This window comes from Dendropsophus ebraccatus, chromosome 8 (genome assembly GCF_027789765.1).
Source record: "Dendropsophus ebraccatus isolate aDenEbr1 chromosome 8, aDenEbr1.pat, whole genome shotgun sequence".
Lineage (NCBI taxonomy): Eukaryota > Metazoa > Chordata > Amphibia > Anura > Hylidae > Dendropsophus > Dendropsophus ebraccatus.
In genome coordinates, this window is record NC_091461.1 from 91,477,233 (window position 1) to 91,500,247 (window position 23,015).

A 23,015-nucleotide genomic window follows, 5' to 3' on the forward strand; every position below is an offset into this window, starting at 1 on the left:
GAGGATACACTCAGAGGAGAGGATACATTCTAGCCATTTCAGTACTGAGCATGCTAAATGTATCCCCTGCAGTGAGAGACTCAGAGGAGAGGATACATTCTAGGCATTTCAGTACTGAACATGCTAGAATGTATCCCCTGCAGTGAGAAACTCAGAAAAGAGGATATACTCAGAGGAGAGGATACATTCTAGCATCATGTTCAGTACTGAAGTGTCTAGAATGTATCCTCTCCTCTGAGTTTCTCACTGCAGGGTATACATCCTAGCATGTTTAGGGCTATGTTCACACATAGTATTTCGGTCATTCTTTCTTCAACCAAAACCGAGTGCTGTGTTTTATGTGTGAACATAGCCTAGTAATGTAAAGTCCATCGAGTATCCTCTCCTCTGAGAGGGCATACATTCTAGAATGTTTAGTATTGAAATGTCTGGAGTGTATCGTCTCCTCCGAGAGGGCATCTCTACCAGGTGTATCGTCTCCTCCGAGAGGGCATCTCTACCAGGTGTATCCTCTCCTCCGAGAGGGCATCTCTACCAGGTGTATCCTCTCCTCTGAGAGGGCATCTCTACCAGGTGTATCCTCTCCTCTGAGAGGGCATCTCCACCAGGTGTATCCTCTCCTCTGAGAGGGCATCTCCACCAGGTGTATCCTCTCCTCTGAGAGGGCATCTCCACCAGGTGTATCCTCTCCTCTGAGAGGGCATACATTCTAGCAAGTGCAGTTTTGAAAGGTCTAGAGCACAGGTGTCAGACTTTGTCCCTCGGCTGTTACAAACTACATTTTCCTTCATGCCTTACCTGTCCAGACATGGTGGGAATTGTAGTTCTGCAACTGCTGGAGGGCCTGACATCTCTGGTCTAGAATGTTTTTTCTCACTGCAGGGTATACAGTCTAGTATGTATCCTCTCCTCTGAGCATATCCTCTCCTCTGAGCTTCTCCCTGAGCGGGTCATATTACACAGCATGATTAAGAGGTGAAATCGATCGGCTATGTGTTAGGTCAGGGCTCGCTTCCCCTTTGTTCCCCGCTCGTTGTCTGTGTTATTACCCGCACAGACAGTGAGTGGGGGGACTGCGGGAGGGGCAGCCCAAAAAATCCTTAGATTGTTCAAGCTGCCCATTGTAGACAGCAGCTCTATTGTGATATGGATTACTCAACCAGTTTGAAGACCACAATCAGCTGATAACATGGAATATTACACCAAATGATTATCAGACGGAACGGGCAGGAATCCTTTGGTGTAATACACCATTGTCTGTACAAGGAACAGGATTGGTGTGCGGGGTCTGTATACAGGGGAGAGGACTGGTGTGTGTGTGGGTCTGTATACAGGGGAGAGGACTGCAGTGTGTGGGGGGTCTATATACAGGGGGAGAGGACTGGTGTGTGTGGGGGGTCTGTATACAGGAGGAGAGGACTGGTGTGTGGGGGGGGTCTGTATACAGGAGGAGAGGACTGGGGTGTGTGGGGTCTGTATACAGGGGGAGAGGATTGGTGTGGGGGGTCTGTATACAGGGGGAGAGGACTGGTGTTCAGGGTCTGTATACAGGGGGAGAGGACTGGTGTGCGGGGTCTGTATACAGGGGGAGAGGACTGGTGTGCGGGGTCTGTATACAGGGGGAGAGGACTGGTGTACGGTGTCTGTATACAGGGGAGAGGACTGGTGTGTGGGGTCTGTATACAGGGGGCCAGTGTGGGGGGTCTGTATACAGGGGGCCAGTGTGGGGGGGTCTGTATACAGGGGGCCAGTGTGGGGGGTCTGTATACAGGGGGCCAGTGTGGGGGGTCTGTATACAGGGGGCCAGTGTGGGACCCCACATACCAGTCCTCTCCCCTGTATACAGCCCCCCCACACACCAGTCCTCTCCTCTATATACAGCCCCCCACACACCAGTCCTCTCCTCTATATACAGCCCCCCACACACCAGTCCTCTCCTCTATATACAGCCCCCCACACACCAGTCCTCTCCTCTATATACAGCCCCCCACACACCAGTCCTCTCCTCTATATACAGCCCCCCACACACCAGTCCTCTCCTCTGTATACAGCCCCCCCCACACACCAGTCCTCTCCTCTGTATACAGCCCCCCCACATACAAGACTTCTCCCCTGTATACAGCCCCTGCACACACCAGTCCTCTCCCCCTGTATACAGATCCCACACACACCAGTCCTCTCCCCCTGTATACAGATCCCACACACACCAGTCCTCTCCCCCTGTATACAGATCCCACACACACCAGTCCTCTCCCCCTGTATACAGATCCCACACACACCAGTCCTCTCCCCCTGTATACAGATCCCACACACACCAGTCCTCTCCCCCTGTATACAGATCCCACACACACCAGTCCTCTCCCCCTGTATACAGATCCCACACACACCAGTCCTCTCCCCCTGTATACAGATCCCACACACACCAGTCCTCTCCCCCTGTATACAGAGCCCGCACACACCATTCCTCTCCCCCTGTATAAAAACCCACACATCACTCCTCTCCCCCTGTATACAGACCCTACACATCACTCCTCTCCCCCTGTATACAGACCCTACACATCACTCCTCTCCCCCTGTATACAGACCCTACACATCACTCCTCTCCCCCTGTATACAGACCCTACACATCAGTCCTCTCCCCCTGTATACAGACCACACACACACCAGTCCTCTCCCCTGTATACAGACCCCACACACCAGTCCTCTCCCCTGTATACAGACCCCACACATCACTCCTCTCCCCTCTATACAGACCCCACACACACCAGTCCTCTCCCCCTGTATACAGACCCCACACACCAGTTCTCTCCCCCTGTATGCAGACCCCACACACCAGTCCTCTCCCCCTGTATACAGATCCCACACACACCAGTCCTCTCCCCCTGTATACAGATCCCACACACACCAGTCCTCTCCCCCTGTATACAGATCCCACACACACCAGTCCTCTCCCCCTGTATACAGATCCCACACACACCAGTCCTCTCCCCCTGTATACAGATCCCACACACACCAGTCCTCTCCCCCTGTATACAGAGCCCGCACACACCATTCCTCTCCCCCTGTATAAAAACCCACACATCACTCCTCTCCCCCTGTATACAGACCCTACACATCACTCCTCTCCCCCTGTATACAGACCCTACACATCACTCCTCTCCCCCTGTATACAGACCCTACACATCACTCCTCTCCCCCTGTATACAGACCCTACACATCAGTCCTCTCCCCCTGTATACAGACCACACACACACCAGTCCTCTCCCCTGTATACAGACCCCACACACCAGTCCTCTCCCCTGTATACAGACCCCACACAGCAGTCCTCTCCCCTGTATACAGACCCCACACACACCAGTCCTCTCTTCCTGTATACAGACCCCACACACCAGTCCTCTCCCCTGTATACAGACCCCACACACCAGTCCTCTCCCCCTCTATACAGACCCCACACACACCAGTCCTCTCCCCCTCTATACAGACCCCACACACACCAGTCCTCTCTTCCTGTATACAGACCCCACACACCAGTCCTCTCCTCCTGTATACAGACCCCCCCCACACCAGTCCTCTCCCCCTGTATACAGACCCCACACACCAGTCCTCTCCCCTGTATATAGACCCCACACACCAGTCCTCTCCCCTGTATATAGACCCCACACACCAGTCCTCTCCCCTGTATACAGACCCCACACACCAGTCCTCTCCTCCTGTATACAGACCCCACACACCAGTCCTCTCCCCTGTATACAGACCCCACACACACCAGTCCTCTTCCCTGTATACCCCTCCATGTTATTGTGGATATTGCAGCTTCCTTCCCTCTGTTTCTGCACAGTGAATGGTGCAGCAGCTCACTGCTTCCTACTTCCGGTCGAGGCCCCGCCCCTCCTGGTGACATCACACCTTAAAGGAGAGGATACATTCTAGCATCTACCCTCATAGAAAGCCTTGCAGAGGAATATAGCTCCTCCCACACAGGAGACTGGTCACATGGGCATGATGTCATCAAAGGTCCTCAAGACCTACCTCTGGCAGCTACATTCTAGCCTCCACCCTCCTCCTATGCCTGTTACTGATCACATGATCATGACATCATCAGTGGCTTTGCAACTAATTCCTGTGTGAGTGAAGGTATGTTATTATTAATGGTTTTTATCTATTATGATCTATTAGGTTTTACTAGTAGTGATGAGCAAACCTGTAAAATGTTCAGGTTCGGCAATATTGTCTGAACTCAAACCCTCTGCGTTTGATTCCCCATGGCTGCAGAAGATGGATGCAGCAATAGGGCTGCCATTAAAACATAGACTTTTAACCTCTTAAGGACATATGACGTACCGGTACGTCATATGTCCGCACTTGCACTTCAAAGCGGGGCCGCGCGGCGGCCCCGCTTTGAAGTGCCGCGATCCCGGGTGCCGCGAGTAGCCCGGGACTGCTGCTATTAGCGGGCACGGTCTGATCGCCGTGCCCGCTAATTAGCTAATCGGAGGCAGCTGTCAAAGTTGACAGCTGCCTCCGATTACCGGAGGCAACGTTTCCCTGGTGTCTAGTGGGGGAGATCGCTCCTCCGGGACCTTGTCCCGGAGGAGCGATCTCCGTTACTGATGCCGGCCGAGGACGCGTCCAAGATGGCGCCGTCCTCGGCTCGGCACTCGTTCGTTTTCGGCTGCAGCAGCCGAAAGCAAACGAGTGCCGATCTCATGGATCTCTGCAGCATATCTATGCTGCAGAGATCTCAATGAGAGATCACAGTGTATATACTAGAAGTCCCCCAGGGGGGCTTCTAGTATATGTGTAAAAAAAAAAAAATAAAGTGTTGTTAATAGTAAAAAGCCCCCTCCCCTAATAAAAGTCTGAATCACCCCCCTTTTCCCAGGTTTTAAATAAAAGTAAACAAATAAATAAATAAATAAACATGTTTGCTATCGCCGCGTGCGTAATCGCCCGAACTATTAATTAATCACATTCCTGATCTCGCACGGTAAACGGCGTAAGCGCAAAAAAATCCCAAAGTGCAAAATTGCGCATTTTTGGTCGCATCAAATCCAGAAAAAATGTAATAAAAAGCGATCAAAAAGTCATATATGCGCAATCAAGGTACCGATAGAAAGATCACATCATGGCGCAAAAAATTACACCTCGCACAGCCCCATAGACCAAAGGATAAAAGCGCTATAAGCCTGGGAATGGAGCGATTTTAAGGAACGTATATTGGTTAACAACGGTTTGAATTTTTTACAGGCCATCAGATACAATATAAGTTATACATGTTATATATCGTTTTAATCGTACCGACTTGAGGAACATGCATAACAAGTCAGTTTTACCCCAGAGCGAATGGCGTAAAAACACATTTCCCCCAAATAAAAGAAATGCGTTTTTTTTTTCAATTTCACCACACTTTGAATTTTTTTCTGGTTTCGCAGTGTACTTTATGCAAAAATTCAGCCTGTAATTGCAAAGTACAATTAGTGACGCAAAAAATAACGGGTCATGTGGGTTTCTAGGTGGAAAAATGCAAGTGCTATGACCTTTTAAACACAAGGAGGAAAAACCGAAAACGTAAAAACGAAAATGGGCCATGTCCTTAAAGGGTTAAAAGCCATTTAAAGAGAACCAATCACCTAAATATAACTGTCCCTATTATGACAGTACATCTCTCCCTAAGTCTATTCATGAAGATACAGACTGCCTTTGCAGTCTGTATCTTTATACTTTACCTGATCCTCTGTTCCCTGGCTGTTCCGGTGAGCGCCGCCATCTTGATGACGTCACTTGCGTTCCAGCTGTGCGTTCCAGCGTGACGTCATCAAGATGGCGGCGCCGCCGGAACAGCCAGGGAACAGAGGATCTGGTAAAGTATAAAGCTACAGACTGCAAATGCAGTCTGTATCCTCATGAAGTCTATCTATGAAGATACAGACTGCCTTTGCAGTCTGTATCTTTATACTTTACCAGATCCTCTGTTCCCTGGTTGTTCCGGCGCCGCCATCTTGATGACGTCACGCTGGAACGCACAGCTGGAACGCAAGTGACGTCATCAAGATGGCGGCGCCGCCGGAACAGCCAGGGAACAGAGGATCTGGTAAAGTATAAAGATACAGACTGCAAAGGCAGTCTGTATCTTCATAGATAGACTTCATGAGGATACAGACTGCATTTGCAGTCTGTAGCTTTATACTTTACCTATCCTCTGCTTCAGTGCCGCAAGGCCGGGCACCGCCATCTTGATTACGGGCCTTGCGTTCCACCGCTGGAACGCAAGTGACGTAATCAAGATGGCGCCGCCGGCCTTGCTGCACCGAAGAAGAGGATTAGGTAAAGTATAAAGATACAGACTGCAGAGGCAGTCTGTATCTTCATAAATAGATTAGAGAAGAGGGACTTTAGATAATACACAGCGATCTTGCGCTGTATAGCGCGAGATCACTGTGTGTTAACAGAGCGGCAGGCAAAGGATCGTGGGAACCTTTCCTGCCACTCTGCATGACGGGAGTTTCCTGTCTCGCGCCGGCTCTTTTGAAAAGAGCCGGCTCGAGACAGGAAAGTAAAAAGGGAATAATTCAAAAACGTGACAATAAAAATAATTAATTATATTTGCAAATGTCAATTAAATTATTGCAGTGTCCCAGAACATGCAGACTACTACTCCTATTATGGCCATTTCTCTTGCTGTGTCTATGCCTGTTCTGGTAAGTGTTTGCACTGCAACTGCTGCTGGTTTTCCCCTAGTATTCTCTGGTAATGTGCATTCTCATGTGTGTTCTCATGTATTCCTGTGTATTATTACAGTGTACAGTGGTATGCAAGGCTGTTGATCACGTGACCTGTAACCATGGTTCCTCCAATGGCCGACTAGCTCTGGCCAGGAGCAACCATGTGACCTCCCACTTCCTCCTAACAAGTTAGTCTTCCCCCTGCTTCCAAGCAAGGAGGATGTGTGTCGTCCCTCTCCTGCCTCAGAGGAGTTGTGGATCGAGTGCTCTGCTGTATTCAAGTCTTCGGCTGTATCTGCCTGCTCAAGTGACCGGATTCTTCTCTCTCATCTGGGTGTCATTCTGTTATCTCTCCTCATCGCTGCAAGGATTCACAGCAAGTATTATTCTCAAGCTAATCCACCCAGCAACGCTATTCCTCTCATACTCCTACTCCCATCATCCGGCACGTATTCTCACAGCCTATGCAGCACCACTCCTGCTTTATTTGTCCGAGCCTGCTATATACCCGGTTGCATCCGGACAGAACTGTTGCTACTAGTTACCTTTTCTATAATAAAACCGCTGTTACTGAACCCTGGCATTGGTGTCCACTAACTGGTGCCCTGACTAGGTGCAGCGAAGAATTGCATGCCCATCATCACCCGCAGATTCCACAGACCGGCCCTACAGCTGTGCCGCCCTCGGGCCTATACCGTGACAAGTATAACCCCTGCAGCTGCCCCGGTCATTGCCCGCTCATAACACCAGCACTGCGGAAGTGGCCCCCAGGGGCCAGGGCATCGCATTTTTGGCGTCACGAACAGGATATACCCGCCATGCGGTGTACCAGATCTACAGTTTAATATCGTCTCCAGAGACTTTGCTAAAATTGCCATGGGAGTTCTGATAACTGAGTCGCTGCACGGCTGGGACTGTACACAAAATGGCCGCTTCTTGCTGTTATTTCTACCTGCGCCATCCCCCAGTGACGAGAGGGTTAACTGCCATGCGGCCGAGAAGCGGGAATTGCTTGGCGCCATTGATAATGACTGTGTCTCTCCTGATTGGCCGGCCGCTTCCACTGACGTCATTGTTGCTGGGCAGACTTTGGAGCCTGATCCTCCAGCCTGGCGCTCCTCCCCTTCCTGCTACAAGTTCCGGCCAGTGGAACGCAAGATGGCGGCCTATGAAGAGCACCTGCCTGCAGCCCCAGCGCTTGTGATGCCTACACTGCCTGAGAGTCTGCCTCTGCTCAATCCTGCGTGCCTGCTAATGCCGCTACCCTCCGACAGCGATATCAGTTGGGGCTCTACACCAGTCTCCAACGGTCCGGAGGAAGAGCCTGTCTCCATCGCCAGTGTCTCACCGGGATCTCGTTGCTCCAGCACTCCCGAGGTTGCCTTCTCCACAGGAGGATCGACCTCGCCAGAAAACGATGGATCCGTGAGTACCGGGGTTCCGGGCGCCCCTCTTCCTGCTTCTAGCCAGGGGAATAACTTTAAGGCCACCTGCTACGCCAGTCCCTGGAGGCTCCCCGGGCCCGAGACACCATCCCTGCCTCAGTGGGTGTTAGGGAACGACCCGGTTATCAAGAAGTTGGCGGATGAGATCAAGCAGGCCCTAACCTTGCTACCTCCGGTGGCTAAAGCCCCCCTCACCATGGCTACTACGGTGACTCCCCCTACCACTGCCGTGGCTAAAGCTGCGACCACCACCACTACCTACCATGTGGCCCCTACTGTCTCTCCTGTGACCACCGTGACCCCTAGCCTCGTGGTCACCACCGCAGCAGATGAGGCTCCTGCTCCGGCTTCCTCCCGGTATTACCCCTGGGAGAAGAAGAGGGGTGCCATTTGGGGTCCTCCAGGACACCTCTATTAGGTGTTCTCTTCAAAGGCTGAGTTCTATGACTGTGTTTTTTTTTGTGTGCTGTTCCACCATTTAGTTCCTGCAACGTTTAAGGTTCGTGCCTGGTCCTCCTGACCAAGTTCCCTGTACTAACCAGCCATGAGCTGATGGACACTTACAGTAACAAAAAGTTCTCTAGTGCCTGTCCCAGAGCCTTTTACATGGACGATGTTCCAATTGCCTAAAAGAGACTCTACCTCACAGAGACACTTAACCCATTCCTTCCTAATGCACTTTCCTGTGATTGTGTGTTCCACACAGGGTATTATTGCACTTTTTTCTACTATTGCACTTATTGTACTATTGCATTCCAGTGTTATCGGAGTCTTTGTATTTCCTCCTCTGAGTAAGCACAAGGTTACATAGATTGCCTCAGAGTAGAGTGCCTCTTTTGTAAAACAGTATATTTTCCAGTCAGATAGCTCCTCCTCTGAGTAAGAGAAGTCAGTTTACATATACCTCAGAGAAAGTCCAGTTTATGTAGGAGTGTATTTTCTCATCCAGTCTCATTATTGTGTATTATTATTATCTCTATAGCTGGAAAGATTTAGTTGAGCCAGTTCGTATGCAGATTTTTCTCAGATTTTCATTCAGATTTCTCTCAGGTTTCATTCAGATTCATGTGAGCCAGTTCTCCTCAAGACCTCGCAGTATTTGTTGTCCCTTGTGTTTCCTTTCCTTTTGTTTCCAGTATTTGTTCGCCTCTGTCTTGTCCCAACACAGTAGTTATCACACATAGTCATGCCTAACCTTCACACTTGTCCATACATATCGCACCTTGGATACCTTTTCGTGTGTTTGGCCTGTGGAGTGCTTGTGTGTGTGATTGAGTGGTATGAAAGGGAGCTCCCCATGTATGTTTGCTTTTATTATTTTGTTCTTTTCTCTTCCAGATATCCAAGACACTACTCAGACACGCCAAGGTAGTACACAGGTCTTCACAGTTCTCTTTTCCAGTAGGGTAACACATTTAACAGAAAACCTACTGTCTAACTGGCTGGAATATTGAGGGTCCCCCGCCAGCAGTTAAGTTGTCCTGGCTTACACGTCAGATGGTTCACGCACTAGCTACCTGGTCGCCAGAGTACGTTAGGCACCCCTAGGTGAAGTCCTGCCACTAGGGTTTCTCATTCTCTCTCTTCTCACCTGTGCCTTGGGCGTGGGAAACACACACCTCATCACACTCACTCTCATAATTCATTCCTGTTGTTTGATTGTCCAGTCTATTCATGTTTGCTGCCTTCTAGATTCGCCGAGGTCGGCTCAAATTTGCTAGGGAGGTATGCAGTGTCCCAGAACATGCAGACTACTACTCCTATTATGGCCATTTCTCTTGCTGTGTCTATGCCTGTTCTGGTAAGTGTTTGCACTGCAACTGCTGCTGGTTTTCCCCTAGTATTCTCTGGTAATGTGCATTCTCATGTGTGTTCTCATGTATTCCTGTGTATTATTACAGTGTACAGTGGTATGCAAGGCTGTTGATCACGTGACCTGTAACCATGGTTCCTCCAATGGCCGACTAGCTCTGGCCAGGAGCAACCATGTGACCTCCCACTTCCTCCTAACAAGTTAGTCTTCCCCCTGCTTCCAAGCAAGGAGGATGTGTGTCGTCCCTCTCCTGCCTCAGAGGAGTTGTGGATCGAGTGCTCTGCTGTATTCAAGTCTTCGGCTGTATCTGCCTGCTCAAGTGACCGGATTCTTCTCTCTCATCTGGGTGTCATTCTGTTATCTCTCCTCATCGCTGCAAGGATTCACAGCAAGTATTATTCTCAAGCTAATCCACCCAGCAACGCTATTCCTCTCATACTCCTACTCCCATCATCCGGCACGTATTCTCACAGCCTATGCAGCACCACTCCTGCTTTATTTGTCCGAGCCTGCTATATACCCGGTTGCATCCGGACAGAACTGTTGCTACTAGTTACCTTTTCTATAATAAAACAGCTGTTACTGAACCCTGGCATTGGTGTCCACTAACTGGTGCCCTGACTAGGTGCAGCGAAGAATTGCATGCCCATCATCACCCGCAGATTCCACAGACCGGCCCTACAGCTGTGCCGCCCTCGGGCCTATACCGTGACAAGTATAACCCCTGCAGCTGCCCCGGTCATTGCCCGCTCATAACACCAGCACTGCGGAAGTGGCCCCCAGGGGCCAGGGCATCGCATTATGATTTGCATCTAATTAAGGAATAAAATTTTTTTAAGTTTCGTCCATGATTGGTTCTCTTTAAATGCAGCTGTCTGATTTGACTGCAGCATTTAAATGGTTAATTAGCCCGCATGGCCGATTCTGCCGTGTCGGCTAATAGCTGCTGTCCAGGGGCTCGGCTAATGTCTCTTGGGCCCTGGTGCAAGAGGTCAACTTGGGCCCCCCTACCCATCTTACACAAGAAGCTATTGATATATTTGTACAGCCAGCTGGCTGCCATAACAGACACATTGTGATTAGGTAACAGGGGGGCTCCCTCTGTGTTCTGACCCTCTGTTCCCCTATTACAACGTGCTTGTTCTGTTAGTTGGTTCTGTATCCAGAGGCTAAGACAGTGTAGTAAGTAGCAGACATTTTATTCAGTGCCCCAGCTTGCTGCCATTACACATGAGGTAACTACTGAACACCAACCAACAAGATATATCATAGTACAGTTGACCAATATAAATAGTGAAACCCCTAGAGGCCATACATAGCATATACATATTGCTACATCCTTTCTCTTTGGAATGAAAAACAAATGAACTATAATAAACTCAAAATTGTGAACATAAACATATAGGGAATAGCTATAAGTCATATATAATCCTTGAGGCGAACTGGCTTTCTGATTGTTCTGCCAGCTCGTGTAACATTGCGGGTTTCCTCACCCACATCTTGGTGCTCTTCTGATTCTGGCACACTACTTTCTGGGACTGGCTGTCTCTGTCTAGAGTTCTCCCCATGCTCCCCAACATTCTCTGTTTCGTTGTTGCCTGTATTGATAGTCTCATTGCTTTGAGTGTCCACATAATACTCCTAAGGTCCTGTATCATCTCTTTCTTGTTTTTTTCTCAGATGTCTCCGATTTCTCCTCTATCTTCTTTCTTCCTCTGTGAGAATTTCATAAGACCGTGGTCCCACTTTCTGAACAACCTTCGCCTTTTGCCAGTGTTTATCATATTTGTCTATTGGCTGAATCCGTATATTTTCATTTCTCTGGAGGACAGGCAGATCCTTTGCAGATTTATTGTAATAGAACGCCTGCCTATCTTGATTCCTCTTCAGTTTGGCTTTAACATTGCCCACAAATTTTGGCTTTAGCAATCGACTTGCAGTTGGTAGGAGAGTCCTTGTACGTCTACTCATAAGCCGCTGTGCTGGACTGGTGTCTAGGCTTTGTGTGGGTGTGTTCCTGTAATCCAGTATGGAAAGGTATATATCTGTACCTGCCTGTTTTGCTTTCCACATGAGTCTTTTAGCTGTTTTCACGGCTGACTCTGCTTTACCGTTACTTTGAGGGTACTCTGTCTCTGATGAGGGAATCTCTAATGTCCCCAAACCCACAGGTTGCAGCCAGTCTCCTCAGCTTTGTCACATATCTGTCCACACTTTCCCCAGCCTCCTGATTCCTTGAGAAGAACTTGTATCTCTCCACTGTCTTATTCTTTTTGGGGTCAAAGTGTTTATCAAATGCCTGCAGTAGGTCTGTCAGTGCCAGGCTGTCTGTGCTGTCTGGGAGCAGGGTCTGGGCTATTTCTCTGCCTTTTTCCCCAACTAAGTAGTAAAATAGCTTAAAGAGGACCTGTCACCCCAGTGCCAAGGTGACAGGCTCCCGACCCCCCGTTAGAGCCCCCTATACTCACGTGATCCCGCAGGGTCCCGCTTCCTGAGCCGGTCGGGTCACGGAGATATCAGCGCCCGAAGCCCAGCACACGCGCTCACAGGAGAGTCCGATGCCCATAGAGAATCGGACTCCCCATTCATTCTCTAAGGGCATCTGACTCTGCTGTCAGTGCGCGCGCCGGGCTTCGGGCGCTGATATCTCCATGACCCGTCCGGCTCAGGAAGCGGGACCCTGCGGGATCACGTGAGTATAGGGGGCTCTAACGGGGGTCGGGAGTCTGTCACCCCGGCACGAGGGGGGTGACAGGTCTCCTTTAACTTTCCTCTGCTCTTCTCTGGCGGCCACTGTCAGATCCACATACAGAGTAAACTCTTCCTTCCAGTGTCTCCATGTCTGTGAGAGGTTGGAAGAAGTGACATCCAGTCTCTGAGGGGGTTTCAGGCCAGACTGCCTAGATCTCCAAACCAAACATGTAAGACTGCACCATATTCCCCAACGCCGCCAGGAAATAAAAACACAACTCTCAACTGCTTTTGCTGGGTGATGGCCGGCCACAGCTTTTATTAACCGTACTCTTAACCGTAATTAACCAACCGGCACTACGTGCCAACTCACCAGGAGGGAAGCCACGGTGTGCCACCGGCGGACTCCCGCCGTACACAAACGCCCGCTTAACCCATTAACCTGCTGGGCAGGTGTACTCAGCCAGCTGTGACTTATAAACCCACACACAATTATTTAACATCTTCAATTATTTAACATCTTCAAGGATTTCCATATATATATATATATATATATATATATATATATGTTTGTTTTTTAAACGCATCACTGTAACAACACATAAACATGTACATTTTTCACAAGGGGAGGGAAGGCGGGAAACCGCTCTTGTAAGCAGTAGACTGAAAGCGCGGGCTGCGCTAACCCTTATAAATGAGGTCTGGTGTAACTTCCTTCTGGTCCCTGATAGGCTCTCAAGCCTGGGAATTATACTAATTGGCCACTGAACACATGTGTGAGGGAAAAAGGGGAAGGGGGGTTGACACTAGGAAAGAGGAGGAGGGGAGAGTAAAACGTTCCTCTATTAACCCTTTCCTGGCGGCCATAAGGAAAACAGGGCGAAGGGGTACTTATGGAGGATGCCACAGGCAGTCTGTGAGCACCCTCCATAAACAGTCAGGTGCTTGCTAGTCTCCATAGTGCAGTATATGAGGGGTTTGCACTTACAGTTGCTATGATTTTCTGTGCAGTTGTAGCTTCACACAATCTGTATTTGTAGACAGCAGACTTTCTTTTCAGAGGTCCTGTACCCAGCTGCCACCATGTTCTGTTAGTTGGTGCTTTATCCAGAGGCAGTGTAGTAAGTAGCAGACATTTTATTCAGTGCCCCAGCTAGCTGCCATTACACATGAGGTAACTACTGAACAACAACCAACAAGATATATCACAGTACAGTTGACCAATATGAACAATATAAGTAGTGAGACCCCTAGAGGCCATACACAGCATATACATATTGCTACAGTGCTTGTCATGGCAGCCAGAAGCCTAGTGAAGGCTTCCAGGCCTGCCACAATTTAGCTATAAAGGTTCTGCAGGGCTGCCACATCTGGATATCCCCCATTGCCCTCCAATAAAAGTTGCAATTTCGCATATTGATAGCCTATCCTTAGTGATATACTGGTGATGAAAGGTGAATGTGTGTGAGGCAAAGAATGTGACAAATGTAAATGAACTGCAGGATAAGGTTACTGGGAGATAAACATGAAGGAAAGTCAAGGGGCCACATGTATCATCCTGCGAACGGATGATTTTCGGCGGAAAGTGACGATTTGCGTATTTTTTTATACGCAAATGGCCGATCTGCGAATAATATATTCGCAAATCGGCACTTTCCGCCAAGTACGCCAGGGGGGCGAAAAGGGGGCGTGTAGTGGGCGGAACGGAGGGCGCGGACTCAGAGTCCGCTCGATTTACCATCCGTTCCGCCCAAATATACGCCGAAAACCTACTCCAGTCCACAGCTGGCGTAGGTTTTCGGCGGTGTGCACCGGCGCACACGGGATTTATGTAGAGGCAGTCCGCCTCTACATAAATCTCCGTAGCGCCGGAGCTGCGGGGGCATTTTTAATTCCGGCGTAAAAAACGCCGGACTTAATAAATGCCCCCCAATGTGTTCAACTAGTTTTCTCCAATTGTTCCTCCATATTTCTGGTACTTGCAGTTTTTGTGTGATTGACATTGGCGCATTTTCTTTATATTCAGATTCCTACAATATAGGATCCTCTCATTCGATATCATCATAAGATAATTTTCCTTAGGAATGACCGAATCTAAAGTATTAGCAAAGCGCTTTGCTACAATAGGCTGTCAGCTTGTCAGCCGGCTGCCTTTGATCTCCGCTCCTGGTGCCTGGCAAATCTAGATGTTGTCCTAGGACTGCATCCAGCTTTTCCAGGCACCCAGAGCGGAGTTCAAGGGCAGCCGGCTGACAAGCTGACAGCCGATTGTAGCAAAGGGCTTCGCTAATACTGTAGATTCGTTCATCTCTAATTTTCTTCCACCATTTTGTTCCCCCAAGGATGCATAAGGAAAAGAACAAGATGGCAGACGGTATATTAAATCTCACCCTAGAGATAATCTTCTGGCTTACTGGAGAGGTAAGAGATCCTGAGAATGCTGCCATATTACATGTGTATGAATGAAGAGATGAGGGGGTCTGTAAATGTATCTGAATGTATCTCTGTATAAAAAGGATTACAAAGTGGTGAAGAAGGCCTCTAGTGAGCGCTGCCAGGCGCCTGTGTCCGAAGGATCGGAAAGAACGCTGAGCCAAATGACAGAGGCTTCACCTCAGTTCCCAATACAGGAGGAAATAAATGAACAGAAGATCCTAGAACTCACCAACAAGATCCTAGAACTGCTGACTGGAGAGGTGAGCGCTGCTGCTGGGAATGCTGGGACATTATACTGTAATATTAATGGGGTTATGTGTCTGGATGATGACTATTATTATTATTGTCAGGTTCCTATAAGGTATGAGGATGTCACTGTCCATTTCTCCATGGAGGAGTGGGAGTATATAGAAGGACACAAATATCTGTGCAAAGACCTCATGAAGATCCAACAGCCCCAAACATCATCAGGTAATACACAACTAAATATATAAACCTCTAAAAGTGATATTGTGACTGCCACAGTACCACCGTGGTACATAAGTTACAGCTTCTTTTGTCCATTGCCAAATTACTAGGGATGAACGAATTAACATTAAAGGGAATCTGTCAGCTCCTGGGCCCTACCTGAGGTGCTGAAATTGAGTGGATGGCCGCCATTTAATGGCAAATAATTACTGTTATTTTAAAACAACGTCCGATATTTGCCATTAACCCCTTAGCGACCCATGACGTATCTGATACGTCATGGTGCCGCGGGGGGTGTTCAGAGCGGGGTCCCGCTGATCCCGGCTGACACGTGCAGCCGGGCAGTGCCTCTGTTAGCGACGCGGGTCCCGTTGCCGCGCCGGCTAATTAAGCACTTCAATGCAGCTGTCAAACCTGACAGCTGCATTGAAGTGCTTTATGCACACTATCCCTGGTGTCTAGTGGGTCGGATCTCTCCCCCGCGATGCGATCGCGGGGGGGGGGGAGATCCGTTCTTCTGCCCGTGCCGGGCCTCAGCGTCGGAATGACGCTGATCCCGGCTCGGCAATAGATTGCTATGGCCTGCAGCAGGCCATAGCAATCTATGACCGATCTGATGGATGTTTGCTGTGTATATACACAGCATTGATCTCTATGAGAGATCAGTGTTATGTATATACAAGCCCCCCAGGGGGGCTTCTAGTCCATGTAAAAAAAAAAGTAAAAAAGTGTATTTATTAATAAAAAATCCCCTCCCCTAATAAAAGTCCAAATCACCCCCCTTTTCCCATTTTATAAATATAAATTAATAAATAAATAAATAAATAAACATATTTAGTATCGCCGCGTGCGTAATCGCCCGAACTATTAATTAATCACATTCCTGATCTCGCACGGTAAACGGCGTCAGCGCAAAAAAATTCCAAAGTGCAAAATTGCGCATTTTTGGTCGCATCAAATCCAGAAAAAATGTAATAAAAAGTGATCAAAAAGTCGTATATGCGCAATCAAGGTACCGATAGAAAGAACACATCATGGCGCAAAAAATGACACCTCACACAGCCCCATAAACCAAAGGATAAAAGCGCTATAAGCCTGGGAATGGAGCGATTTTAAGGAACGTATATTTGTTAACAAAGGTTTGAATTTTTTACAGGCCATCAGATACAATATAAGTTATACATGTTATATATTGTTGTAATCGTAACGACTTGAGGAACATGCATAACAAGTCAGTTTTACCATAGGACGAACGGCGTAAATGCAAAACTCCCCGAAATCAAAACAAATTAGTTTTTTTTTCAATTTGACAGCGCAAATGATTTTTTTCCGGTTTCGCAGCATATGTTATGGAAAAATAATGCCTGTCATTACAAAGTACAATTGGTTTCGCAAAAAATAAGCGCTCATATACGTCTCTAGGTGAAAAAATGCAAGCGCTATGGAATTTTAAACTTAAAATGGAATAAGCAAAAGCGCAAAAACGAAAATTGGCTTTGACCTTAAGGGGTTAAATGACATCCGCTCAATTTCAGCAGTGTGAGAACATAGCCTTTCTGTGTTCTTAATCCACTCCTAGTTTTGGTTGCAAAATACTGAGCAAAAATACTGTGTGTGAACATAGCCTTAAAATGATACTGAATGAATAATGAGAAAAAAAAAGACATCTATTTAATTTCCATCAGGGGATTCGAACCAGAGAATGAACTGCTGGCAGGTCTCTAGACAGGTGACTTACCCATAGACCACAGCTCCAACACATTAGGGAGAAGAGATTCTTTCAGACATAAACTGCCTACAGAGGACTGATCTGCAATCTGACAGCTGAGTGAGCAGGAGGCCGGGCAGAATTGATTATTCATGAAGAGGGAGGAGAATGCATACCAGAGTGTGGCACGAACAACAGCTCTGTGACTCTTTAGTACAGTAGGAGACATAAGATTGTACATAATCCGCTGCATTGTCTAACACTAGGAGAACAGGAATAGTAAAAGAGTATTAGTGGGTCTCCAAAGCGTTGGCTGATCTCTGGCACCTATACATGGGCCAATTATTGGCTGAATAAGCATTCCTAGGAACACTTGTTAGCAAATATCGACACATTTGAAAGGGCCTTAAAGGGGTTATCCGGGTAACAAAAACAATATTCTAAACAATCCTCTTTCCTAATACCACCCTACATCTAATATACATGTATAACCTAACTTGCACCCTTTCCCTGTTTTTTTCCTCATTCTTATCCGCTCTAGATGTCTAAAATCCTCTACTATGGGTCCACTATGACCACGCTCAGCTCCCTCTTCCCCCCCCCCTCCCTCACATGACATGTGATCTCCTCTCTGAGGGCTGGGTTAGCTGTCTATTGACTTGGTAACCCGACCCCCAGGAGACATTATCTGCATCATCTCCATGCACCTGTGCTGCTTCCATAGACTTACATGTGTCCCTGAGCCTAGCTTTCTGTAATATGAAAAGTTATAGTTCTATCTCTGTTTGCTGTCAGTGAATGTAGGCATATGCACCTGTCTTTGCGTCACAGCTCTGTATATTGTAAGTGTTATAGATGTTGTTAAGAGTCTGGATGGAGCTAGAATGTTTTCATTCACAATCAGCAAACAGAGATCTAAACCTACACTTCACCCCCCAATAAATAGATGCCTGTTATGCGGCCCATAGGTAGCCATGAAAAGGTCAGAGGGGGCAACGGAGCCCTCAGTCTAAAGATAGGTGCGGGTCCCAGATGGGTATGCACCCTCACTCGGCCCTATTACACAGAGCGATTATTTGCTGAATTAGTCCGATTGGGACAGATATCACTCTGTGTATTAAAGCCGTGTCTTTTAACATGTATAAAAATCATAAGTTCTCGAAACAACAATGAAAGTTACAGTAAACATAACAGTTTTATTTTTGGCAGATTGCATGACCAGCAACACAGAGAAAGATTGTACTGCTCAACATATAAATGAAGACCATGCCAATAACTCAGATATAGACTCCACTCAATACAGCAAAGGCCCATCATTGCAGAAGCCATTTTCCTGTCAAGAATGTGGGAAGTGTTTCTTACGGAAAGCAACTCTTATTAAACATCAGAACATTCACAAGAATTCGTCATTTCCTTATCCAGAATGCGGAAATTCTTTCTCAAATGAAGCACCTCTTATTGCACATCAGAAAACTTACAAAGTGGAAAAAACATTTTCATGTTCAGAATGTGTGAAATGTTTCTCGACTAAACAAAATCTTGTTAATCATGAAAAAACTCACACAGGGGAAAAGCCATTTTCATGTTCAGAATGTGGAAAATGCTTCTCGAGTAAAGGAACTCTTGTTAATCATGGAAAAACTCACACAGGGGAAAAGCCATTTTCATGTTCAGAATGTGGGAAATGTTTCTCGACTAAACAAAATCTTGTTAATCATGAAAAATTTCACACAGGGGAAAATCCATTTTCATGTTCAGAATGTGGGACATGTTTCTCGAGTAAAGGAACTCTTGTTAAACATGAAAAAACTCACACAGGGGAAAGGCCATTTTCATGTTCAGAATGTGGAAAATGTTTCTTGTTTAAAGCAACTCTTGTTAAACATGCAAAAACTCATACAGGGGAAAAGCCATTTTCATGTTCAGAATGTGGCAAAAGTTTTTTTCAGAAATCAAATCTTGAAAGACATCATAGAATTCACACAGGGGTGAAGCCATATTTATGTAATATATGTGGAAAAGGTTGTTCTCAGAAAGCTGATCTTGTCAAACATCAGATGACTCACACAGGGCAGAAGCCATTTTCCTGTCAAGAATGTGGTAGGTGTTTCTCACGGAAAGCAACTCTTATTGAACATCAGAAGATTCACAAGAATTCGTCATTTCCTTATCCAGAATGCGGAAATTCTTTCTCAAATGAAGCACCTCTTATTGCACATCAGAAAACTTACAAAGTGGAAAAAACATTTTCATGTTCAGAATGTGTGAAATGTTTCTCGACTAAACAAAATCTTGTTAATCATGAAAAAACTCACACAGGGGAAAAGCCATTTTCATGTTCAGAATGTGGGAAATGTTTCTTGACTAAACAAAATCTTGTTAATCATGAAAAATTTCACACAGTGGAAAATCCATTTTCATGTTCAGAATGTGGGACATGTTTCTCGAGTAAAGGAACTCTTGTTAAACATGAAAAAACTCACACAGGGGAAAGACCATTTTCATGTTCAGAATGTGGAAAATGTTTCTCGCGTAAAGGAACTCTTGGTAAACATAAAAAAACTCACACAGGGGAAAGGCCATTTTCATGTTCAGAATGTGGAAAATGTTTCTTGTTTAAAGAAATTCTTGTTAAACATGAAAAAACTCATACAGGGGAAAAGCCATTTTCATGTTCAGAATGTGGCAAAAGTTTTATTCAGAAATCAAATCTTGAAAGACATCATAGAATTCACACAGGTGTGAAGCCATATGTATGTAATATATGTGGAAAAGGTTGTTCTCAGAAAGCTGATCTTGTCAAACATCAGATGACTCACACAGGGCAGAAGCCATTTTCCTGTCAAGAATGTGGGCAGTGTTTCTCACAGAAATCATCTCTTATTACACATCAGAACAGTCACAAGAATTCATCATTTCCATCTTCAAAATGTGGAAATTCTTTCTCAAATGAAGCACCTCTTATTGCACATCAGAAAACTTACAAAGTGGAAAAAACATTTTCATGTTCAGCATGTAGGAAATGTTTCTTGAGTAAAGAAACTCTTGTTAAACATAAAAAAACTCACTTAGGGAAAATGCCATTTTCATGTTCAGAATGTGGGAAATGTTTCTCAAGTAAAGGAACTTTTGTTAAACATGAAAAAACTCACACAGGAGAAAAGCCATTTTCATGTTCGGAATGTGGCAAAAGTTTTACTCAGAAAATAAATCTTGAAAGACATCATAGAATTCACACAGGGGTAAAGCCATATGTATGTAATATATGTGGAAAAGGTTGTTCTCAGAAATCTGGTCTTGTCAAACATCAGATAACTCACACAGGGGAGAAGCCATTTTCCTCTTAAGAATGTGGGCAGTGTTTCTCACGGAAAACAACGCTTATTAAACATCAGAAAACTCACAAGAATTTGTCATTACCATATGCAGAATGTGGAAATTCTTTCTCAAATGCACATCAGAAAACTGTGTAAAGTGTAAAAAACATTTTCATGTTCAGAATTTGGGAAATGTTTCTCGAGTAAAGCAACTCTTGTTAAACATGAAGAAACTCACAAAGGGGAAAAAACATTTTCATGTTCCATGTGTAAGAAGGTTTTTAACCAAAAGTCGGCTGTAATTGCACATGAAAATATATTCATGTGCAGAATGTGGGAAACGTTATACTCGCAAATCCATTCTCCTTAATCATCAAGCAACTCTTACTGAGAAGTAGCTCACATCTTGTTGTCCTTCAATGTAATAATGAAGAATGTTCGGTTTGTGGATAATGTAATGGTGGTACTGCCCCACGCTGCACACTTTTAACCCCGGTAAATCCATACCATGCAGGTTTGGGGAATAATCTGCTTCTATTGGAAATATACAAGAATCCCATACCTACCCTAAACCTAACTAATCGGTGGTGATACTCTATACTAGCATCATTGCTCAGCGATGAGAGCCATGATGCCAGTAGTACAGCCATCACTGAGGTCACAGAACAAATGTAATGGAGAGGCAAGTAAAGGGGTTTATTACATTTGAAGCTCTTTATTTTATTATTTATATTTTTAAAAGTTATAAAGAGAACATTCTTTTTAGTAGATTTTAGATTTTTTTATGCAAAACTTTCGATTTTTTTTTTTTTTTTTATCATCTATATATGTTTGGCTTTAAATTACATGTGTAAAAAAGGTGTTTTATGTAGGTACTGTATGGAACTTAAAGGGGAATGCTGGTGAAAATCTTTTCCTTTCAGATCAATTGGTAGCAGAAAGTTATATAGATTTGTAATTTGCTTCTATTTAAAGCAAATGTACCATCAAGTACATTCGCTTTAAGTGTTGCATATCAATAGAACGGCGCCAACGCGGGGAAGCCAGTACCACGGTCCTTGTTTTGAACCACGGCCCAGTTGCCACGCATGGCTCTAGTCTATTACCGGGCACCGTCCGGGGCCGAAGCACTGGAGATGGGCTGGCCCACCCCCTCTGTGACGTGGCTTCTTTAGAATCAATGGAGCCGCAGCACAGAGCGAGGGGGTTTCCTCCCACTGTGGGTTTGCTGGCCCGCCTCCAGTGTTTCAGCAGCGCTGCCCGGGAATAGAACGGCTCTGTACGCGGAACCGGGCCACAGTTGAAAAAAAGGACTGCGGCGCTGGCTTTCCCGGGCCGGCGCCATTCTATCCATGTGCAAGACTTAAAGCGAATGTACTGATGGTACATTCGCTTTAAGCTCAGGGTACACCATACCCTCCTCCCCCCCCCTTCTTTCTATGTTTCACCATGCCACCGTTGTATTGATATGCAACACTTACCTGATGGTACATTCGCTTTAAAAATCTGAAATCTTCCAGTACTTATCAGCTGCTGTATGCCCTGCAGAAAGTGTGTATTTTTTCTAGTCTGACACAGTGCTCTCTGCTGCCACCTCTGACAGTGACAGGAACTGCCCAAAGCAGAAAAGGTTTTTGTATGGAGATTTGCTACCGCTCTGGACACCCTTAGTGGCATAATAAAAAAATACTTGCTTTTCAGCCTGTGTAATAAGGGATGTGCAGTCAACAAATGATGGACGCTAAGAGCTGCAGGGATTGTTCATGTGGTTAAGCCTTGTCAGATCTGTAAGATTAGCGCTTGTTAACAGTAAGCATTGGGCTAGGTAATAGGATATGGGGCGTATAAAAGCATATACGTTGGTTGACATTGTGGGGGTCAGATCCAAGTGTGCATCAATAGTTCTATCTACAGGCAAAGTAACAGAAGATTTATCAATTTATGTGAAACAAAAACTGTTGTGATTCGTCCATCTCAACCAATCACAGCACAGCTTACAGCTCTGGTAAGATGAAACCTGAGCTGTGATTGGTCACTGTAGGCAAATCACACCAGTTTTTGTTTCACATAGATTGATACATCTGGGCCCAGATATTATAGATGCCTGGGTCTTTATTGTTATTTCGCTTTATTTTTTTAACACTTGGTATGCAATCTTTTTCAGTGTTCCTGTGTGTGTGTTTTTTATAATAAAGCTTTGAAAGTTGATACATTTGGTCCTCTTTTTTTTATAAACCCCTTCATGACCTGTGTGTCTTTGATACAAGGATGTCCAGGTCACATTGAAGCAATGTTCCTCCCAGTCTTCTAAGAGCCATAATGCTGATTTGGGCGTCATTTTTTTCACCATGATCTCTAGTTTTTATTGGTATCATATTGTTAAAAAAATAATAAATTATTGATCACTTTTTATAA

The 23,015-nt window shown here is 46.0% G+C and overlaps 1 protein-coding gene across 2 annotated transcripts in view; it reads left to right on the forward strand.

Annotated features, from left to right (window-relative positions):
* LOC138799564 (zinc finger protein 585A-like) overlaps nucleotides 1-22,808 on the forward strand; it is a 97,310-nt gene extending 74,502 nt beyond the window's left edge. Inside the window, exons 1-5 of one of the 2 annotated variants that reach the window (XM_069980925.1) lie at nucleotides 4,031-4,134; nucleotides 15,014-15,092; nucleotides 15,188-15,367; nucleotides 15,458-15,578; nucleotides 18,493-22,808. In XM_069980925.1, coding sequence (XP_069837026.1) covers nucleotides 15,015-15,092; nucleotides 15,188-15,367; nucleotides 15,458-15,578; nucleotides 18,493-20,630 — 2,517 coding nt within the window. In that variant the 5' untranslated portion in view covers nucleotides 4,031-4,134; nucleotide 15,014 and the 3' untranslated portion in view covers nucleotides 20,631-22,808. Of the gene's footprint in view, nucleotides 1-4,030; nucleotides 4,135-15,013; nucleotides 15,093-15,187; nucleotides 15,368-15,457; nucleotides 15,579-18,492 lie in introns of those variants that run through there. The other variant, XM_069980926.1, reaches the window with a different exon arrangement.
* Nucleotides 22,809-23,015: the final 207 nt, after the last annotated feature.